Genomic DNA, 23,321 nt, shown 5'->3' with positions numbered 1-23,321 from the left:
ACACACACACACACACACGTGCACTTTCACACGCGCCAACCATGATGTTTCGAGACCAGGTCGGAGTGCTGGCAGGTTGGTTCAAAGGCTGGAACGAGTGTGAACAGACTGTTGCTCTTCTGTCTTTGCTGAAACGGGTGAGCCGGAGTCAAGCCCGCTTCCTTCAGCTCTGCCTTGAGCACTCCCTGGCTGACTGCACAGAACTGCACGTTCTGGAGAATGAAGCCAACAGTCCTGGTAAGTTTCTTCTTCTGTCTTCTCTCTCCATTCCTCCACCCCTCCCCTTTGGTGCATCCAATCCATTTTGAATGCTACATTGTTCTCTGATGGCTACAGAGGATGATGTGAACTCAGAGGCGGGTTTGGGCACCTTGAAATCAAACTGCTTTGCTTCCCCCCCCCACTCCTCCCCCTCCCCCTCCCCCTCCCCCTCCCTCTCCCCCAAACCCATAACGACAACAGCTGAAAGCAACTCTGGGTTTTATATGTCTGTTTCTTTGCCGCAAGCTCATGCAGTGAAAGCTTCAGTGTAACGGTGGTAGCATGAATGATTGTAAAATTCTTTTTCCTCCCTCCCTGGCAACTTCCTGTCAAATAAGTAAGTCAGGTCACGTAGAGTCTGGATTTCCTCAGCTTCTTTTGGGCAGTGTGGCTCCTTGCCTTTGAGCAGCATGCAGAAGAAGCCGAATGTTAACTTGTGCAGGCTGTTAGATCATTCTTTCCCCTTTTTGGGGAGCAGGGGCTGGATACACACACACACACACACAACTCACAGTTCAGGGAAGGTCCTTCTCTTTCACAAAAACTCTCATTGGGAATATTTTGAGCAAAAGTGTCCCGTGTTGCGCATGGCATTGCAGTGTGACGGAAAATGCTGAATAAAGCAGACTTCCTCAACCTGGTGCCCACCAGATGTTTTGGATTTCAACTCCCATCAGCCCAGCCAATATAGTCAGTAGTCCGGAAATTTGGGCGTGGTAGTGCAAGACATCTGGAGGGCAACAGATTGCAGGAGGGAAGGCTGGAATAAAAGGTATACAGGTGTTGATAATTTGCAAGGAGTAACTTCCTGGCCTGGTCAGGTGGTAACCTAGAGGCATGATGGAAACGAGGAAGAAATACTCATGCATGTATTGTGTACAAGCTGTGGGGAGCTGTGTCCATCCAGATGTTGCTGGATTACAACTCCCATCATCCCTGTCCATTGCTGGCTGGGGTTGATGGGAGTTGGAAGCCCGACAACATCTGGACTGTCCCATTTAGGTGTTAAAGCAAAGGAACTCCCAGGTGCCAGAAAGTTTGGTGCTGGTGCATAAGGATTTTTTACATGTCTCTTTATTGTATGGGGTCAGCGTGTAAAGATGAGCATGAATCTGAGGCTGAGAAATATTTAGTAAGTCTTGACGTTCATGTGGCACATTCCAGGTGTTTCTTCACGTATGTATGTCATCCTTCCCTAGTCTTGTGGTGCTCTCCAGATGTGTTGGATTACAATTCCCAGAATCCTTCAGCTAGGTATACATCTGGAAGGCAACAGGTTCATGAAAGGTTTCTTGCAGAAGGTTACATTATTGGGTGTGTGGCCAAGGTAAGATTTGAACTAGGGGCTTCACCGCACAATCATATAAACCCACCCATCATGTAGCTTTGCCTAGACAGGTCAATGTGTTCACCCCCAACCCCTGAAGGAAATAATGCAGAGGAACACCTGCATTAATGGGCATACTTACTCAGTGAAAACTACACAGATTTAGGTATCTGTGCCTCTCCACATAATATAGACCAGTCTTTCCCAAATTGGTGTCTTCCAGATGTGTTGGGCTACAAATTCCATAATTCCCAGCCAGCAGGGGAGTTGTAGTCCTACACATCTGGAGGGCACCAGGTTGGGGAAGGCTGATATGGATACATCCAGACTTGCAAATGAAATGCTGATGTAGCACAGTGGCTAAAAGACTGAGGCTGCAGTTCTGTACTCACTCACTTGGGAGTATCCATCTGAAGTAAGGCAGGTGGCAGCCGGAGAGACAGAGCCTACTCGGTGGTGACTCCCCCTCTGTAGAATTCCCTTTCAAGGAAGGCTCGCCTGGCACTAGCATTGTTATCCTTTTAGCACCAAGCAAAGTCATTATGAACCGTGGGTTGTTTGTGGTCAACAAGCCATGGTTTGTTAGCACAGCTGGGATCACACAACCCAACAGCCCACAATTCAACAACAGGTCACAGTTCAACGACAGCTACTACACAAACCATACTCCGGCTTGTCATGTGTGAACCAGGTCATTACTCCAAGACAGGGTGTTTTATTGGCACTGAGTACTCAGAATGCAAAATGCTGCAGAGTCTCCAGGTGGAGGCGAAGGTTTAAAGATGGTGTTATTATCTGTCTTTTCTAGTTCATGGCAGTTTTTTTTCTGAACAGACATAACGGGCTTTGCCAAGTCATGCTGTCTTTTACTGATTCAGGAATTTCCCGACTATTGAGCATGTTTTGAGTATGACTGTTTTCTGGATGTTGGTGTGGATGTATTTTGGTAGGCCCAGTTTCTGAAGGTTTTCTGTATAGTTTTTTGATGTGATGCCGGTGATTGACTAACGGAATAATTGTGATGCTGATGATTAAAAATGCAAAAGTGCCTGCATCTCTGCTTTGGCACCCAAGTGAAGTTGCTAGTGCACCAGGTTGAGGAAGACTGCTGTACAATGTCAAGTGGAATCCTTGGCTAACAATCCTCGCTGTCTAAGAATATCTGCTCCCTTGTGCAAACCATCCATCCATTTTCTTTTAAAAACAGCCGAAGGATAGCATGTTTCCAGCCATCTGTGGGTTGTACACATGTACGGACCTTAGAATCTATCACATAGTCTACACGGTGGCCAAGGGTGCATAGAGTCATAGAATAGCAGAGTTAGAAGGGACCTCTAAGGCCATCTAGTCCAACCCCCCACTCAGTGCAGGAATCCACCCTAAAGCATCCCTGACAGATGGTTGTCCAGCTGCCTCTTGAAGGCCTCTAGTGTGGGAGAGCCCACCACCTCCCTAGGTAACAATGTAAATCAACCCTAACCCACAGACAGTGGGAGGCAGTGGTTAGAGTGTTGGACTGTGACTCGGGACATTTGGCTTCTAGACCCCACTCGGCCATGGAACTCACTGGGTGACACTTTGGGCCAGTCACTGCCTCTCAGCCAATCCTACCTCATACAGTTGTTGTGAGGATAACATGGAGAAGAGGCTCGTATGTAGGGCGACGCTAAGGAAAGGAGGACAGGGCTCCTGTATCTTTAACAGTTGTATTGAAAAGGGGATTTCAGCAGGGGTCATTTGTATGCATGCAGCACCTGGAGAAATTCCCTCTTCATCACAGCAGTTAAAGCTGCAGGAGCTATACTAGAGTGACCAGATATAAAAGAGGGCAGGGCTCCTGCAGCTTTAACTTTTGCGATGAAGAGGGAATTTCTCCAGGTGCTGCATGCATACAATTGAAACCTGATGAAATTCCCTTTTCTTTACAACTTTTAAAGATACAGAAGCCCTATTCTCCCCTAATCATACGTATGCTGCCTTCGGCTCCTTGGAGGAAAGTTGAGATATAAATGTAATAAATAAGCAAACAGGACTGTTCACTGTGTTGCAGTTTCTCAAGGAGCCACACGACTGCTTTATAGCAGTATTGAAGTGCACTGACAACTGTTGGGGCCCACTGACGCATGCCTTATACCGCTTTCATACCACTTTCATAGTGCTATATCCTGCTTGGTGTTTATCTGGCCTGAGTTGCAAATTGGGAAGGGCTAAGTTCAAAACATTTTTATTTATTTTTTTGCTGTTGGCTGTAGCTCGCCTCTCTCTAAGCCTCAGCACTTTCCTGCAATATGGGGATAATAATAATATCCTATCTTACAGGGGTATTGTGAGGAGTGCAACAGCGTGAAGCACTTTGAATGCTAAGCGTTATAAATAGTAGTAGGGCACTCGGGTTCTGAATTATGACGGCTATGTAGCCAAATCCTTGAGAAACAAGAGGGTCAGGGAAGAGGGCGTGGCCCTCTGCAGAACACCAGAGGGCTAGATTGGGACCGCAGGAGGGCCTGCTTTGGGCCTCTGGGCCCAAGGTTTCCCACCCCTACGTTATGGCACCACTCTTGACAAAGAAATCGATTTTCTACGCAACTCCCATCATCACTGACCATTGGCCATGCTGGCTGGGGCTGATGGGAGTTGTATTCTTTGCTGCCGATGATTATTTGAAAATGGCCTGCAGGCAGAACTAGGGATGTACAGATTCTCTAAAGTCTGTTCCCTCTGCATTTCGTGATTGCATTTTGTCCCATTTCTCAAATTTGCGTAAATTTGCACTAGCGAAAAAGCGCAACTCCCCCTCCAATGTGCATTTCATGCTTTAGCCTCTGGCAGGAAAATGCATTTTCAGCTGATGGTGTGTGTGTGTGTGTGTGTGTGTGTGTGTGATGTATTTCTTCTATGACCAAATTTGCGTAAAATTCCAGAAAGTATTTAAAAAACTGGTCTGTAAGTCTGCAGAATCCTTGCAACTCTGGAAATGCCGGTCCACTGTGGAATTTGCGGGTCGGATTCACAGTGATCCAAACTCACTTGATTTCGTGACGGATTCCTCCGACTTCCTTACTTAGAGCACGGAGCCAATGTGAGGCACTTCCTCTGCTAGGTTTGCCCCAAATTGCTACAAGAGTAGCAGGAGCCGATGTGCCCTTGCTGCTGCTGCCGCCCTTGCTCACATCATGAAACATTTTTTAAAAAGCTTAGCGGTTTCCTACACAGAGATCTTGGAGCATTTGAATGGGCGGTCAGTTGACCAGTGTGCCAACCGAAGCGTACGAGCGAGATGTGTTATGGGGCCTGTGTTTATACTCAGCGAGCTTTCTGGAAGAATTTCCCTCGGCTGTTCCTTGTGAATGGGAGGTTGTAGTACGCCTGTAGATATTTTGGCTGGATGTCATTTGCAGAATAAAAACTCCCCCTTTTCCCCCCTTCCCCATCCCCTTCATTTTCTGTTTTAAAAAGAGAAGAAAGCGGTTTGAAACAATTACAGTTTTTAAAGCTCAGTTGAAAACTTTTCTTTTTTCTAAAGCTTTTAGAACTTGATTTCGATCTTACTTTTATACTGTTCGTTTTATTGTCTTCTGCGCCTGTTTGGTGCATTCCTTTCCCTTTCTTAATGTTTCGTTATGGTTTTGTTAGAACATAAGCCTATGCGGCAGGGTGTTGCTGTTTTATTCTTTTACTATGTGCAGCACCATGTACATAGATAGTGCTATATAAATGATGATGATGATTATGATGATAGTTGTGGAAGAAATGTTTACACACACACTCCTGGGCCTTGCACATGGCTCGTTGATGAGTTCCGGAAATGTGTGGGTCGGCCCCCCGGTTTGCAGGAGCCGGAATGCTTGAGTCCTGCCTGCAACAGGATCTTGCATATAGACCCCAGTGTTTACCCAGAGGAAAGAAAATTGGGTGTCCTTCCAGTTCCTATTAGAACACTGAGCCTGCAAGATCTCTTGACAGCTGTCACTGGGGCCATTTGACGGTCGCCTCCAGATGAATATTGTGAGGCCTTGAAGCCTACGCTGAAATCTGTCTTTAGGAAAAGCAGCCCAGGGCTCCATTCCAAGGCAGTGGTTGCGCTGGGGAAACTCGGGTGAGAATTGGGTATTTCCTTATATAGTCTGTACGAAGAGCAGCGTGGCCGAGTGTGTTTCGTGAGCGCCTCCACGTTGCACAAAACGTTTGGAAATGATCTAATCTTGTGCAGTTAGGTAAGCCCGGTTTAAGAATAAATAACTTGGAGTAAAGGCGCAGGAATCGGGGGCAGGGAGAGGAGGAGGAGGGTGAAACAGCCTTCAAGGTTCACTATTTTTCTGGGCTGGTTGATACATAAAGCTGGCAATCTCTTAACCGCAGCTGAGAGTTTTGGTGCATAGAATTGCACACTCCCTTCTCACGCGTGAACTTTCCCCAGTCTTTGGTTATGCATTATGAGCATTGCTGGTACATAGTGTATGGTAGACTACTGGCTAAGGCTGCAATCCAATTGCACACCTACCTGGAAATAAGTCCCAGAGAGCTGAGGGAGACTTACGTCTAAGTAAACATGCATTGTAGTAGAGTGAAGCATAAAAATAGACCGTTGGCATTCCTGGGCAAGTTTGGGGGGATGGTTAAAGTCTGGTTTGCTAAGAGAGGGAATATTTGTCCCGCCTTTGTGTGTTTGATCCGAGCTATTTATTTTTGCTTTCTCAGTTTATTACCAGCTGAGAGTGGGTCACACCCACTCTGCTTGGTTCTTTTACCCTTTTCACCGGATCTTGATTGCATCTGACGCTGCCTGAGTCATGTCTATCTTTTGCATCGCTGGGCCTCCTGTAACGATATCCACCCTCCTTGCTTCTGTCTGTACAGATAGTACATTAATAGACAATGCTACTAAATAGCGATGCCATGCGGCAGATCCTGGATCCCTGAGTTATTATTTATTTATTTATTTATATAGCGCCATCAGTGTACACGGTGCTGTACAGAATAAAACAATAAAATAGCAAAACCCTGCCGCATAGGCTTACATTCTAATAGAATCATAATAAAACAATAAGAAGGGGAAGAGAATGCACCAAACAGGCACAGGGTAGAGTAAAACTAACAGTATAAAAGTAAGATCAAAATCAAGTTTTAAAAGCTTTAGAAAAAAGAAAAGTTTTTAGCTGAGCTTTAAAAACTGCGATTGAACTTGTAGTTCACAAATGTTCTGGAAGCGCGTTCCAGACATAAGGGGCAGCAGAAGAAAATGGACGAAGCCAAGCAAGGGAAGTAGAGACCCTTGGGCAGGTGAGAAACATGGCATCAGAGGAGCGAAGAGCATGAGCGGGGCGATAGTGTGAGAGGAGAGAGGAGAGATAGGAAGGAGCTAGACTGTGAAAAGCTTTGTAGGTCAACAGGAGAAGTTTATATTGGATTCTGAGCTGAATTGGAGTAATGCCACCAACCTCAGAATCTTTATGTATTTATTTATTTTATTACACTTCTATACTGCCCATTATCTGAAGTTCTCTGGGTGGTTTACTGGACATTCATTATTTCTACTAAAGTAGTGAATGTACGGGAATACATGTATATTCTTTAGATTTTATCAGACTGTTAACCTTTGTCTTATCCTTGTTTTGCCAATTGCTTTATTAGTGTATGTGTGTGTGTGTATACCTGCACACACCTCTACTTTATTAGAAATACACACACACACACACACACACACACACTATTATATAAGTTACTGACTGAAGATAAAGCATGTATTTGATGTGGGATCTAGCCCACGAAAACTTCTGCTACATTAGATTTGTTAGTAGCTTAAGGTGCCACAGGACATAAGAACATCAGAAGAGCCCTGATGCTGGATCAGACCAAGGGTACATCTAGTCCAGCACTCTGTTCCCACAGTGGCCAACCAGCTGTCAACCAAGGACAAACAAAGCAGGACATGGTGCAACAGCACCCTCCCGCCCATGTTCCCCAGCAACTGGTGCACATAGGCTTACTGCCTCGGATACTGGAGGCAGCACATAACCAGCAGGGCTAGCAGCCATGGATAGCCTTCGCCTCCAGGAGTTAATCCAACCCCCTTTGAAAGCCATCCAAATTGGTGGCCATCACTACATCTTGTGGTGGTGAATTCCATAGTTTAACTATGTGCTGTGTGAAGGAGCCCTTCCTTTTATTTGACCTGAATCTCCCACCAATCAGCTTCCTGGGACGACTCCATTGGGTTCTCGTAATTTGAGACAGGTTGGTATTGCATTCACTTTATAGATGCTATAGACTAATCTGTTTTAAATCAATCCAATATTGTGGGAGTTGATTCTTTCTTTCTGCCCTCTTCCCCTGCTGTGCTACTATTCAGCGGCGTACCTTGTTGCATCTGCCCATTTGTGAAAATTTACTTCCAGAGTTGCTGCTTGCGGCATAGACCTTTGAGAGGCAGTGTGGTGTAGTAGCTAGAGTGTTGGACTGGGAGTCAGAAGATCCGGGTTCTAATCCCCACTTGGCCATGGAAACCCACTGGGGCCACAGCTAGACCTAAGGTTTATCCTGGGATCATCCAGGGTTCGCCCCTGCCTGAGCACTGGATCCCCTGTGTGTCACCTAGATGAACAGGTCTGACCCCTGGATAATCCAGGGATAAACCTTAGGTCTAGCTATGGCCTGGGTGACTTTGGACCAATCACAGACTCTCAGCCCAACCTACCTCACAGGGTTGTTGTTGTGAGGATAAAATGGAGAGGAGGAGGATTATGTATGCTTTGGGTTCCTTATGAAGGGAAAAAAGTGGAATATAAATGTAAGAAATAATAATATTGATATTATAATATGCCACTTGTTAAACTCCTGTTCATGTTGGATGTTCTTGATATTTCATAGGCCAGGGGGTGTTTCTTGCTTTCATGCTTAGTGGCCAAAATATTAAGGGTGGTTTGAATTTATGAACAAATGCTGTCACTGACACAGAATCCTGTCCTTGCTGCTGCCCACGTGATGTGAGATGCCCCTCTTCTCATGTCTCTGTGCATCACTGAGGGTGGGAGGCTGGATCTTCCACTTTGGGCCAGGTAGGAGACACTCTGGACTCTCCCCAAAGACCGGCATGAAGTGAAAAACTTGCCGCTTTCCTCCTCAGGGTCCCTGAGCTCAGGTAAGAGGCAGGGGACGGGTTGCTTTGCACTGGTCTTTGAGGATACAAGGAAGCAGCTTTTACACCCTGTTGTGAAGTGGGAAGCGTGCCTTTTTTTGCATCAGAGGACCCAGGGGAAGTGGAGGTCAGGTCAACAGCACATTTTAGCTGCTTAGCCCAACAAGATAAAGCAGTGGTTCCCAATTAGCTAAGTACTGCAGACCCCTTGTTTTTCAAATGCCAAGCCATGGACCCCCTCCTTTTGAAAAAAATGTTATCTCTATGGTAGTTACCTGTGCAAAGCAATTTTTTGGAGAAAATAAGGGGTAGCCCCTAATAAGCAAAGGATTTTAGGTATACTAAAAAACAGACCATAAAATTTGTGATATTTGTGATATTACCACGCAAAAATGGCAATGATTTATTTAGGAATATAAAGATGAATTCAATTTTACTAACGTCTAGTTTACAATTGAACAAATTATGACATGTCCAGCAGCTACTAAACCTAAATGTGATGGGAGAAATCATGCCTCTTTTTGTCCCGAACAGTCCCTCCCACATCCGGTTCAATATTTCCTATTTTTAATCTCAAATCTGGATCAACATCGAGCCGATTTCTATGCTTGTTCTTCATATAACAAAATGTCCAAAATGTTTGTTCAGAAAGATATGTGAAAGAAAAGGGAACTAGATGTTTTAAAGCTTTTTCACCTAGCTTCTTATAATCAGGAAAAACCTTCACCCAGAATTGGTCCAGTCTATTTTCTTTGAAAAATGATTTCAATGAACCATCACAAGTCACGTCAACAAGCGCGTCTTGCTCTTCCGCAGATAGAGTTGTTAGTTGCACATTACCACATTCAAAAGGATTCCTTCTCCATGAGTTTTCAGGATTAGATGCAGGGAAGGAATCTTTGAAGCTAGTCGCTAAATCATGCAGGTACTCAGTGATGTGCTCAGGACACGGAATAACGGGCTCAGGACACGGAATAACGGGCTCAAGTTAAAGGAAGCCAGATTCCATCTGGACATCAGGAAAAACTTCCTGACTGTTAGAGCAGTACGACAATGGAATCAGTTACCTAGGGAGGTTGTGGGCTCTCCTACACTAGAGGCCTTCAAGAGGCAGCTGGACAACCATCTGTCAGGGATGCTTTAGGGTGGATTCCTGTATTGAGCAGGGGGTTGGATTCAATGGCCTTGTAGGCCCCTTCCAACTCTGCTTTTCTATGATTCTATGTTATATTTTACTTCTGGTAGGAATTCGTCGTCAGTGGACTCCAGAATGAATGGTGAATATGTGAATGGTGCCACAGTGAATGGTGAATGGTGGGGTCCGTGGACCACCAGTTTGGAACCACTGAGCTAATGCTTGCAGAACCTTTCTCCATTGCAGCGGTCGCCGATGGGACTTGATCCTCACATTTAGCTGCTGGTCATTGAGTGCACTCCACTCAAGCTTAGGAAACTTGAGCCAAATGCGTGTGTGGGAAACAGCCCACGTGCCCTATGGGGAAGGTGTGCACGGCCCCCTGCCTAGCGCTGTCCTCTTGCGTTCCTCGTCCAGCATTGACTGCTCCCTGCAAGTCTTTTTCCACCTCCCTTCTTTAAGGGCATAGGGACAGGTTCATTTATTTACAGCGTAGAGCCATTTAGGCCAAAAGCCCCCCTCGGAGTGGCTTACTGAGATAAGTAAAGGCTTCTTTTATTTATTGCATTTGTGTCTTTCTCGTCTGCTGTGGAGTTCAGGGAGTCCTACAAGGGGGCTTTCCCAATTCCCTACAGCCCTGGGAGGCAGACTAGGCTGGGAAGAAATGGGTTGTACAAGGCCATCTGGCAAGCTTTGCAGCTGGTACAGCGTAAGACAGGACGGAATCTTACCAGCACTCATTTGAGAGACGTTGTAGATTTCTCAACCTAGTAAAAGAAATACTAAGCAGTTTCTAGTGGTTTTCTTCTCTCCTGTCCCATCAGCTTTGCACTCATCTGTTACTTTTTACCTTATTCTTAGCTTGTTGAAAGTCGATTTCAAGCTCTCCCCACCCCCAAATTTTGAAATGCATCTGTCAAACTCATAGAATCGTAGAGTTAGAAGGGGCCTATAAGGCCATTGAGTCCAACCCCCCGCTCAATGCAGGAATCCACTTTAAAGCATCCCTGACAGATGGTTGTCCAGCTGCCTCTTGAAGGCCTCTAGTGTGGGAGAGGCCACGACCTCCCTAGGTCACTGGTTCCATTGTCGTACTGCTCTAACAGTCAGGAAGTTTTTCCTGATGTCCAGCCGGTATCTGGCTTCCTTTAACTTGAGCCCCTTAGTCCATGTCCTGCACTCTGGGAGGATCGAGAAGAGATCCTGGCCCTCCTCTGTGTGACAACCTTTGAAGTATTTGAAGAGTGCTATCATGTCTCCCCTCCATCTTCTCTTCTCCAGGCTAAACAGGCCCAGTTCTTTCAGTCTCTCCTCATAGGGCTTTGTTTCCAGACCCCTGATCATCCTCATTGCCCTGCTCTGAAACCCCTCCAGCTTGTCTGCGTCCTTCTTGAATTGTGGAGCCCAGAACTGGACAATACTCAAGGCCTAACCAGTGCCAAATAGAGGGGAACTAGAACCTCATGCAATTTGGAAGCTATACTTCTATTAATGCAGCCCAAAATAGCATTGGCTTTTTTTGCAGCCACATCACCCTGATGGCTCATAGTCCGCTTGTGGTCTACAACAATTCCAAGATCCTTTTAGTTTGTAGTATTGCTGAGCCAAGTATCCCCCATCTTGTAACTGTGCCTTTGGTTTCTTTTTCCTAGATGTAGAACTTGGCATTTATCCCTGTTAAATTTCATTCTGTTGTTTTCAGCTCAGCACTCCTCAGGCTTTCGCGCCAAACAGTACTAGAAATATGCTGGTCAGCAGTCCTTCTACGACGCACTTTACTTTCTTCAGCACCATCAGTGTGGTGGAATAAACAAACAAAAACAGGAAGAGGTCACTGCCCTGAGGAGCTTGCAAACTAGATCCCAACAAAGGTGGAGATGATGATGACGATGATGATGATTTTACTTGTATCCTGTCTTTTGCCCAATGCTGGGCCTCAAGGCGGCTTTACAAGATTAAAACCTATAAATAGAAATATACAAAAGTTAAAAATATAACTGACGAGGAGATGACAAGGGAATGAACATGGCTCATTGCCCGACCATGTACTTACTAGGCATTCATTTCAGCTGGGGATGAAGATGGAAAAGTTAGGTCAACGTTTTCCTGGAAAAGGTGGATTTTGAAGAAGGATGCTTGCTTGTGGGGGGGGGAGGGGGAATCCCTGTAGAAATTGCTTGGAATTATTTAAGCCAGGGATGGGCAGAAGGTACATTTTCGGGTGATCTGCAGTAAATTTTTTGTGAGCCGGCCAGAGAGCTTCAGCTATTGGACGGTATAAAAATGTAATAAATAAATAAATAAATTTGGAAGAATTTCTGACCAGTGGGGTGGTGAACCCGTTGTGGGTTTCAGTGAGAACCAGTCAGAACTCTGCTTGGATAGCTCCTGACTGAAACCCGGAGCAGATTCACTGCCCCACTGACATTGGAGCCACCAGCCTCCACTGCTTTCTGACTTAGAGTTGTTTAACCACTGGTGTCCTGTGGGATTTATTTATTTATTACATTTATATCCTGCCTTTTTCCCTCCAAGGAACCCAAGGTGGCGTACATAACCCTCCTCCTCTGCATGTTATCCTGGGTGGGTGATTCATAGGGTGACCCTATGAAAAGGAGGACAGGGCTCCTGTATCTTTAATAGTTGTATTGAAAAGGGAATTTCAGCAGGTGTCATTTGTACATATGGAGAACCTGGTGAAATTCCCTCCTCATCACCACAGTTAAATCTGCAGGAGCTATACTAGAGTGACCAGATTTGAAAGAAGGAAGGGCACCTGCAACTTTAACTGTTGTGATGAAGAGGGAATTTCACCAGGTGTCATTTGTAGGCATGCAGCACCTGGTGAAATTTCCACTTCATCACAACAGTTAAAGCTGCAGGTGCCCTTCCCTCTTTTAAATCTGGTCACTCTAGTATAGCTCCTGCACCTTTAACTGTTGTGATGAAGAGGGAATTTCACCAGGTGCTGCATGCATCCAAAGGACCCCTGCTGAAATTCCCTTTTATTTGCAACTGTTAAAGATACAGGAGCCCTGTCCTTCTTTTCATAGGGTCACCCTATGGGTGATTACCTTGCCTTTCTCTCCCCATTACTGCTGTCTTTCAGTCTACGGGTTTTTTTCCCTTGTGGTCCACCAAGGTGAATTTGACATTCCTTTTCCGCCAAGAATTGCATTACGCGCCTTGCAATCAGCCTGAGTAACTGAAATCATAATTAGTCTGAACATTTTGCTCTATTTTTAGGCCACGTTACTCAGCGCTTCAGCCTCCCCGTGCTTTGCACTTTGCTAGCTGTGTGTTTCTGTTCAGCTGAGGGAGCGTAGCAGCTAAGAAAGCAAGCAGGGAAGTCCCTGTGACACGTCTCCCCTGGGCCACCGTCTCACGAGGTGGCTTTCAGCAAAGGTGCTCTCCCAGTTGGACATCAAAGTCCAACCTTCCCCACCCTGGTGCTCTCCAGATGTGTTGGACTCCAGTTCCCACAATTCCTAGCCCGCATGGCCATAGGCTGGGAATTATGGGAGTTGAAGTCCAAACACAAATAGGGGCCACCAGGTTGGCAAAGGCTACCATAGACATTTCAGAATTGACCCTGGTGTCTAGTCAGGGTTTTTTTGTTTTTTGTTTTTTGAGGACATGGACAAAATCCTTGGACCTACCACCTGTGCGCTTGACGGTTGTCCATCTTGGCTCATTAAATTAACTAGAGCAGGGCTAAGGGAAGGGGGTCTTGTAGGTTATAATTGCTTCGTTAAGAGAGGGTGACGCAGCTTGCAAGGCAGCTGAAGTAAGGTCCTTTCTGAGGGTGGAGAATTAGGAGTCGCAGCTGATTTGAATAATTATCATCTGGTCTTCTATTTGGGGGCAAGGTGTTTCTGTGCATGGTAGTAGGCCAACTCCAGATTAAAATGGAGAGGCGGGTAAGAAATACATCATTATTATTATTACGGATGAAGTTAGCTATATAGATACTTCCCGGTCTATCCTTTGGCCTGGTTTAGGAAAGAAGACTACTCGGGGTGGCCTTCTCTCAGGGATGGATGGAAAGCGTGACCCTATTGATTTTCCTTGTGCTCTTGGTGGCTTTGAGTACCATTGGCTATGATATCCTTCTCATCTGACTAGCTTGATGGGGCTGGAAGACACCAATTTGTGGTAGTTCTGGTAGAGGGAAAGGCCAGAAGATAGCATTGGGGAAACTGCAGGTCTACGCCGTGACTTATGTCAGTCTTTTTCCAGATGTATCAGACTGCCACTCCCAGCATCCCCCAGCCAGCCTGACACCTCTGGTCTCCCCCGCCCTCACTTCATACAGTTGGCTTTGTATGAAGGGGCACCTGCACCTTATGGGGACCCTGGATGCGATCAGAGAATAGTAGATTTGGAAGGGGCCTCTAAGGCCATCGAGTCCAACCCCTTGCTCAAGGCAGGAATCCACCTTAAATCATCTCTGTCAGATGGTTGTCCAGCTGCCTCTGGAAGGCCTCTAGTGTGGGAGAGCCAACAACCTCCCTAGGTCATTGGTTCCATTGTCGTACTGCTCTAACAGTCAGGAAGCTTTTCCTGATGTCCAGCCTGAATCTGGCTTCCTGTCACTTGAGCCCATTATTCCATGTCCTGCACTCTGGGATGATTGTGAAGAGATCCTGGCCCTCTTCTGTGTGACCACCTTTCAAGTATTTGAAGAGTGCTATCATGTCTCCCCTAATAAAGGTGCCCCTTCAAATTTAGCTTATTACTTTTCTGTTTCAGTGCATTGCCAGCACATGCAGCATCATAGAAGGGGGGGGGGGGGAGAGCTAGCCCATAGAGGCCAACCTTCATCGAGGCCTCTTTACGTATCCAGAAGTGAACTCCTAAAGAGGGCTTTTGAATCTGCTAATACTGTGCTTAATTCCAATTGGCGTTGGTTGTAGTGATTGTTGTTTTCATATCGGTTGTGTACTTGTTTTGAAAGAATTTCTTGTGAGCCGTCCTCGTGTGTATTATACAGCAAGGTGTGATATAAGTTAAAGGCTAATGATAATATTTTCACAGCTAAAGCCTTCTGAGATGTGGAAATAGAGCCGTGAATCAGGTACTAAGGACCAGTGCTATACAATGGCTGACTTTTAGAACTGTCACCAGATATATATTTTGTAAAACTTTAATCAATTGATTCAATCAACTATATTTGCCATATGAGTACATTTGTTGAAGAAAAATAGCATGTTTTCTTTTCTTTTTTTGTCCTTTTTAGATGATGCATACATATATTTCAGCAGGCACCAGAAGAGGCATGCTTTTCTACAGAAGAGGTGTGCCATCCTGCCTGTTGAAGGGAGAATGCCTCTTCTAAGAGGCATCTAAAGTTTTCATAATTATGTCTTTTAATAGGGGAGGCCTCTTCAGACAATTTAGAAAGGATTTTACATTCATTCATGCAGTCTAGCCTTTCCCAACCGTGGTTCCTCAGATGTTGTATTTACAAGTCCCATCATCCCCAACAAACATGGCCAATGGTCAGGGATGATTGGGGTTGTAGTCCAATAACATTTGGGGAATCATGGTTGACAGAAGCTGATTAAAGATCACAATCCTATTAAGTATAATTATTATTAACTGTAACTCTTCTCTGCTTTCCACCACTGTAACACAATAATTTCTTTTGCTTCTGGAAGCTGTGGTCTCCTCTTGTGAGGATGCCTAGAAAAGCCTCTCTTTTGGGGGGGGGGGGTGCCAGGGCAGGAGGAGGGAACTTTGTATTTGCTTCCTTTTTTATATAATAATTGATTAGGTCACTGAATATACCAATGCCAAATTCCAGAGCTCTGACTTGTCAGCTGTAAGAGAGAAGGCATTTGCTGGATGCTTATATAAACTCTTGTGATTATAAGACCAAATGTTTCAGATCTGATTGTGTGTGTGTGTGTGTGTGTGTGTGTTTAAAAAATATCTCTTCCATAATTGTCTTAAGTAGAAGTACGCCAAATTGGGAGCAGTTCATAGAATCGTAGAATAGTAGAGTTGGAAGGGGCCTATAAGGCCATCGAGTCCAACCCCCTGCTCAATGCAGGAATCCACCTTAAAGCACACCTGAGAGATGGCTGTCCAGCTGCCTCTTGAAGCCTCTAGTGTGGGAGAGCCCATAACCTCCCTAGGTAACTGGGGTTGACAGGTAAAGAGGCTTCCCTACACGGGCAGAGGTGCTGAGCAGGGTTGTTCCCATCTTCACTCAAGTATGAAATCAAGGTTGGAAGTGAGTTTGCAAAACGTGGTTAGGAGGCCTGGTTAGTGTCTTGCCATGGTTGGAGGGGCTGTAGATGTAACACTAAACTGTGGCCGGATCTACACTACTGCTTTAAAGCGCTTTATAACAGTTATAAAGCGCTTTAACTGCTTTAAAGCTCTATAAAACTGTTATAAAGCGCTTTAAAGCAGTAGTGTAGATCCGGCCTGTGTTTAAGTCCATGGAGGCTGGTGACTCTGATATTAGGGGGTGCAGGCAGTGAATTCAGTGCTCACTCCAAAACCTGTGCTCTGTGCTTAATGGTCACACTACACATTTGTTGTTCATTCGTTCAGTCGCTTCTGACTCTTCGTGACTTCATGGACCAGCCCACGCCAGAGCTTTCTGTCGGCCGTCACCACCCCTAGCTCCCCAAAGGTCAAGTCTGTCACCTCCAGAATATCATCCATCCATCTTGCCCTTGGTCGGCCCCTCTTCCTTTTGCCTTCCACTTTCCCTAGCATCAGCCTCTTCTCCAGGGTGTCCTGTCTTCTCATTATGTGGCCAAAGTACTTCAGTTTTGCCTTTAATACCATTCCCTCAAGTGAGCAGTCTGGCTTTATTTCCTGGAGTAGGGACTGGTTGGATCTTCTTGCAGTCCAAGGCATACTTTCAACTTTTTAACTCAAAAGTAAGCACAGGAAGCCCAATCTGCATCTGGACCTTATTGTAGGTGGTAGGGAGCTTTCCAGAGCTGTTCTCCAGAGCTTTCCATGTCTGAAATTTACATTGTCAAGAAAAAGATTCATTTGTGTTAACGGTTCACATTTTGCCAGTCAGGATCCACCCCTTGTCCTGTACGTTGGTACATACCTCGGGCCCCTTTTCATGTGTGCTGTGTTAGTTGGTAGCGGGAAACATGAGTGCCAGGTACAGGAGGCAGCACTAGCCCTTCTTTGAACCCACGTGGGGCAGGGCTGGTTGTCTGAATCCTGTTTGTGTTTGAATGAGATCCATCATAACTTGGAGTGGGAGGAAGATTGCTGTGTGTGCATGTGAGAAGAGAAAGCAAGTTGTAGCTATGGGAGAAAGAGGCTCAGTTCAGACAACACGTTAGTCAACGCAGTGTGAAAACTGCACTCAGTGGTTGAGTTCCTAGGGGGAACTCCCCACACAACATGTTCTAACCCAGCCTTCCTCAACCTGGGGCGCTCCAGATGTGTTGGACTGCATCTCCCAGAATGCCCCAGCCAGCTGGCTGGGGCATTCTGGGAGTTGTAGTCCAACACATCTGGAGCACCCCAGGTTGAGGAAGGCTGTTCTAACCCCACTGTTGTGTGATTGTGGGCTACTGTGGGAGTTGAGTAAAATCCGTCGTAATGTTTAATTGACAATTCCTCCGCCCTCTCTCGTCCCCCAGTCCTCCTGATGGTATCCCATCAGCCATCGCTGCAAAAAAAACAATCCCAGTGGCTCTCCTAGAGCAGCACTCACTCCTTTCGCCACTCTTGCCAGGGAACTCTGTAGCCAGTGGGAAAAGTCAACTCAACACAATGGTAAACTCCAAGGAGCCCTCCACTCAACAAAACAGTTGTGCATGAACTCTCCTCTGTGCAGCGTGGAGCGTTTCCGAAAAAAACTCCACCATGGGGTGGAGTTTTCCAGCCAGACAACACATTTCTGAATGGTGGTGTAAAAACTCCACCGTGGAGAAACATCTGTCAGGGATGCTTTAAGGTGGATTCCTGCACTGAGCAGGGGTTTGGACTTGATGGCCTTAGAGGCCCCTTCCAACTTTACTATTCTATGATTCTGTGATGTTGTCTGAACTGAGCCAGGGAGTGAGAGCTTTGAGTTAGTTGAGAGCCTGCCTATCCAGTAGAATTTTAGGATACTTTTAGTATGCTTTTAGGATGTTTTTAACAGTGTATACATGTTTTTAATCAGTATTTTATGCTGATCCAATCAGATAAGCGGGTAAGAAATAAATAATTATTATTAGGGAGATGCAGAGTCTGTCTTGGGCAATATGATGTGGATTAGTAGCAGTTCAGCTGCTTTACAAGGATTCCTGCTTTTTGCCTCCACTTATTATTGGCTTATATATTTACAAATAAAGCATGAATTGCACTGCCATGATGGGTTTTTTTTTAGCAAATAAGGTAGTGTATACATATTAATGATAGATAATAAATAAAGACTGTACAAATTTATGCATAGTGTGGAGAATAAATAGAGAAACTTTTTTCTCCCTCTCTCATAATACCAGAACCCCAAAGGGGGTCACCCCATGAAGCTGATTGGTGGGAGATTCAGGACGTATAAAAGGAAGGGCTCCTTCACACAGCACAGAGTTAAACTATGGAATTCACGACCACAAGATGTAGCGATGGCCACCTATCTGGATGGCTTTAAAAGGGGGTTGGATAAATTCCTGGAGGAGAAGGCTATCCATGGCTACTAGTCCTGATGGCTATGTGCTACTACCGGTATCAGACAGTAATCCTATATACACCAGTTGCTGGGGAACATGGGTGTGAGGGTGCTGTTGCACCATGTGCTGCTTGTGGGTGCCTGGTCAACAGCTGGTTGGCCAAGGGGTACTGGACTGGGTGGACCCTTGGTCTGATGCAGCAGGGCTCTTCTGATGTTCTTAAGATTGCCATGAGAACATAATGTAAGAAGGGCCATAGTAGATTAAACCAAAAGCTAACCTAGGCCAACATTCTGTTCACACTGTGGCCAATGAGATGCCCCAATGGAAAACCCACAAGCCCGACAAGACTCCAATAGCACCGTCCGGCTTGTGCCTCTGATACTGAAGGTAGTATATAATAGGGGTGTGTACGGACCCCCCGATCCTCTTCGCGCCCGATCCGCAAATTGCGGATCCACCCGCTCCGCCCCGCCTTGAACCGCCTAGGGGCCACTCCGCTCCGCTGCAGAGCTCCGGCTCCGAATCGGAGCTCCGCAGTGGCGGGGAATGGCGCCAGGTAATGCCTCCTCCCCTTACCTGTGTCCGTCCCGGCCCATCCCAGCTTCACTAGAGCCTGCGGTTCAACCAGGAACTGTAGGCCTCGATTGCGGCCTACACTTCCTGGTTGAGGCGTGGGCTCTAGTGAAGCTGGGATGGGCCGGGATGGACACAGGTAAGACCCCCCTCTCCCTTGCTCTCTTACCTGGCTCTGCCGCCGTCGCCGCGGGGGCGGTGGCAGGGCCAGGTAAACCCTCCGCCCTCCTCTCCCTTACCTGCATCCGTCCACAGTCCCGCGGCTGCTTCAACTGAGCCCGAGGACTCAACCAGGAAGACTAGGCCGCAGTTGCAGCCGCGGGACCGCGGACGAACACAGATAAGACCCCCCTCCCCCCTTACCTGGCTCTGCCGCCGTCGCCGCACGGGCAGCGACGGCGGCAGGGCCAAGTAAACCCCCCTTACCTTTTTTGCGGAGCTCCAGATCGAGGCGAAGGATCCGCCTTCACCTCGATCCGCTCCACAATGCTCCACGGCTCCCCCAATCCTCTTCGCCTCCGCCTTAACGGGAGGCGAAGCCCCCCGATCCGCTCCTGCCTCTCCGGTCCGAGGAGAAGCGGAGCACATCCTTAGTATATAATCATGACTGATAGCCATCAATACTTCTATCCTCCATGAATTCGTCTAGTCCCCCTTTAAAAGTTGGCCAGGTTGGTGGCTATCACTACATCTTCTGGCAGCAAATTCCATAGTTTAACGAAGAAGCCGGTGCTTTCCTCCTCTAAAGGAAGCCAAACCTAGGTAGCAATTATCCCTGGGATTTCTCGCCGCTCTGAGAAATGGGAATTCAACAAGATCCTGCATTTCCCTTTCTCTTCTTGTCTCAATTAAAAGTGCTCCTGGCGAATAATTGTGAAGTTTTAAGCCATGGCCAAGGTGGGGGTACAACACGAAAGGCACCTCCGGTACCAGGTGCAACCTAGTGCCCTCGTTGCCTGTAAAAAAAAATCTGTTTTTGTTGAGAATTGTCTCTTCGTCCCATACCGTACCAGGCTTGTGAAGGATTCATCACTCGGCTAGTTGAACTAACGTAGTACCCAGTTGTTGTCCATACAAGACGGACGGGCTTAAAGAGAGCAGCTCTGTGCTGGAGCTTCTCAAAGTCCCCTCTGTGTGCCACTAACAGGTGGCGTGTGGTGGAGCGCCAGGCCGCTGTTTCTCGTCGAGCAAATGTGGAATTAATGCAGCGTCTGAGACGGGCCTTCGAAAAGGCCTAGCCTTTGCCCTTGTGTATCGGCTAGGGACTCTCTTTCCTGACCTCTCCGCTGGGTTATCCCCAGTTTCCTCACGGAGGGAAGGTTGTGGGGGGTGGGGGTAGGAATACTGAGTGGCCGCGAGAAGGATGGTGTGCAGCAGCTGACGTGTCCGGCCTTCTCCGTGGAATTAAGGAATTTTATCAGAGAGGCTATTGTTCGGCTCTCCGAGGGCCTGGTTTGGGAACTGGATTAACCTTTTCTCTGCTGCATCCAAAATAAATGTAGAGAGGGAACAGGGTGGGGTGGGGAACTGCCTGTAGCTACCGGTTTTTCTTTTGTAAATACGTGTATCAAAGAATGTTCTTGATTGAAATGCCAAGTCAGTGAAGGTTAAGCATAATGCTTCAGAGATCCCCTCACACAAACTGGCCCTGTTCTCCCTTCCCCGGGATTAGTCACGGTTAACCAGGTGCTGACGCGGGCCATGGCCTTGACGATGGCACCAGCTAACAGCGTTTCCGCACAGGTATAGTTTGCTCATTTGAAGTGTGAGTATCCCGTTCCGTAAAACAACACAGACCCTGCCCGCAAGATGATGATGATGATCATATTTATATCCCACCTTTTTCCCAGTACTGTGACTCAAGGCGGTTTACAAGATTAAAACATGTCCAATTAAAACATATCAGTATAAATTTCCAAAAGTAAAATAGGATTAAACCTGCAGTAAAATTAAAAACAAGTTCATGTGGGTAGTGACAGCCCTTCAAATAAGAGCCAGTGTGGTGTAGCAGTTAGTGTAGGACTGGGAGTCGGGAGTTCCAGGTTCTAGTCCCACCTCGGACATGGAAACCCACTGGGTAGGGTGACCATATGAAAAGGAGGACAGGGCTCCTGTATCTTTAACAGTTGTAGAGAAAAGGGAATTTCAGCAGGTGTCATTTGGAATGCATGCAGCACCTGGTGAAATTCCCTCTTCATCACAACAGTTAAAGCTGCAGGTACCCTGTCCTCTTTTGTATCTGGTCAAGAGGGAAGGGGTCCTGCAGCTTTAACTCCTGTGATGAAGAGAGAATTTCACCAGGTGCTGCATGCCTACAAATGACATCTGCTGCAATTCCCTTTTCTATGCAACTGTTAAAGATACAGGAGCCCGGTCCTCCTAGAATCATAAAATCATAGAATAGTAGAGTTGGAAGGGACCTATAAGGCCATTGAGTCCAACCCCCTGTTCAATGCAGGAATCCACCCTAAAGCATCCCTGACAGATGGTTTCCATATGGTCACCCTAGCTTTGACCGACTGATGTGGCGACTCTTCCAATACAAAGCAGGCCCTGTGGAGCTCAGTGGGAGCTCCATGGGGCTACTTCAAAGTAGACCGGCTTAGGATCAGGTTGTAAATTACCAATGCACCATTTATTTATTTATTACATTTCTATACCACCCAATAGCCGGAGCTCTCTGGGCGGTTCACAAAAATTAAAAACATTCAAAGTATAAAACAACAGTATAAAACCATAATATGAAATGCAATATAAAAGCTCAACCAAATAAAAACAGCAGCAATGCAAAATTACAAATTTAAAACACCAAGTTAAAATTTATTTATAGACTGTTAAAATGCTGGGAGAATAAAAAGGTCTTCACCTGGCATCTAAAGGCATATAATGTAGGTGCCAAGCGAACCTCCTTAGGGAACTCATTCCACAGCTGGGGTGCCACAACAGAGAAGGCCCTGCTCCTCCTGGTAGCCACCTCCCTCACTTCCTTTGGCAGGGGCTCGCGGAGAAGGACCTCTGAGGATGACCTTAGGGTCCGGGCAGGTACATATGGGAGGAGGCGTTCCTTCAGATAGCCTGGCCCCAAGCCGTTTAGGGCTTTACATGTTAATACCAGCACTTTGAATGTTTCTTCAACGTTGCCTGAAATAATTAAAATATGTCTATGGCACAGAGAATGAAGACGATTGATGTGCTAGTTGAAAGCGCATCTGCAGTTTCCTTGGTGCGCAAACGAGACTTTTCTGTGGGGGCATGCGTTGCTGAGGGCGCGCTGTTGTCTGCTGCTGCTTTTCCCCCAGGAGAGGACATTAAACTCAGCAGGCGATGAAAGCATGTGTAAATTGGACATGAGCGAACTTCTAATATAGGAAATTTTGAAACAGATGACATGCAGGCACTAGCAGCGATTTGCAAGGGTTGCGCGTCTATTGACCGCATTACCTTCCTACATCATTCCACAAGTCGCCTTTTAATTTTGATTTCTAATGCTGCAGTGCTTGAGGAATCCAAAGTCTCGCCATGCAGAAATTAATTGCTGTTTAAGCTGCATGGTTCTTTCCCTTTTTCTCAATAGGCTCACAGTTGCTGAAACGAACATTTATCAACTTCTTAAAGACCTAAGCCACCACCACCACCACCAAAAGACACTCCAGCAGTCTTTGCAAATGAAAAGCAACCTTTGTTTCGCTGCTGCTGTTTTTACTAGGGGTGTGCACGGACCCCCCGCTCCGCCCCGCGGGCCGATCCGAAAATTTTGGATCGGCCCGCTCCGCGCCACTCCCCCCATACTCCGCTCCTCTTCGCCGCGGAGCTCCGGCTCCAAATCGGAGCTCCGCAGTGGAGGGAAGTGGCGCCAGGTAAGGCCGGGAGAGGAGGGCGGAGGGGGTTACCAGGCCCTGCCACCGTCGCCGCCTGTGCGGCGACGGCGGCAGAGACCGGTAAGGGACCAAGGGGGAGGGGGGCCTTACCTGCCTCCGTCCGCGGTCCGTCGGCTTCTTCAATTGAGCCCGCGGTTCAACCAGGAAGTCTGGGCCGCAAGTGCGGCCCAGACTTCCTGGTTGAACCGCGGGCTCAATTGAAGAAGCCGACGGACCGCGGATGGACGCAGGTAAGGCCCCTGCTTACAAGGGTGCATTTGCTGCCACTATGTTCTGCTTGCATATTTGTAAATAAAGCAGATGTGAGAAAATAAAAGTCTCCAGCGCTCTCTCAGCCAAAAGCGCTGTAGCTTTTGCATCTGAAAAT

At 46.7% G+C, this 23,321-nt stretch overlaps 1 protein-coding gene across 2 annotated transcripts in view; it reads left to right on the top strand.

Moving 5' to 3' along the window:
- Positions 1-23,321, top strand: part of SAMD4A (sterile alpha motif domain containing 4A) — a 157,053-nt gene continuing 133,732 nt past the window's right edge. For both annotated transcript variants that reach the window (XM_063118196.1, XM_063118195.1), the window contains exon 1: positions 1-237. In XM_063118196.1, the coding sequence (XP_062974266.1) occupies positions 42-237 (196 nt within the window). In that variant the 5' untranslated portion in view covers positions 1-41. The remainder of the gene's footprint in view (positions 238-23,321) is intronic.

Source organism: Elgaria multicarinata, chromosome 2 (assembly GCF_023053635.1).
Source record: "Elgaria multicarinata webbii isolate HBS135686 ecotype San Diego chromosome 2, rElgMul1.1.pri, whole genome shotgun sequence".
Classification (NCBI taxonomy): domain Eukaryota; kingdom Metazoa; phylum Chordata; class Lepidosauria; order Squamata; family Anguidae; genus Elgaria; species Elgaria multicarinata.
The sequence above is the reverse complement of the archived record's forward strand: the minus strand, read 5'-3'. Positions and strand labels throughout refer to the sequence as shown.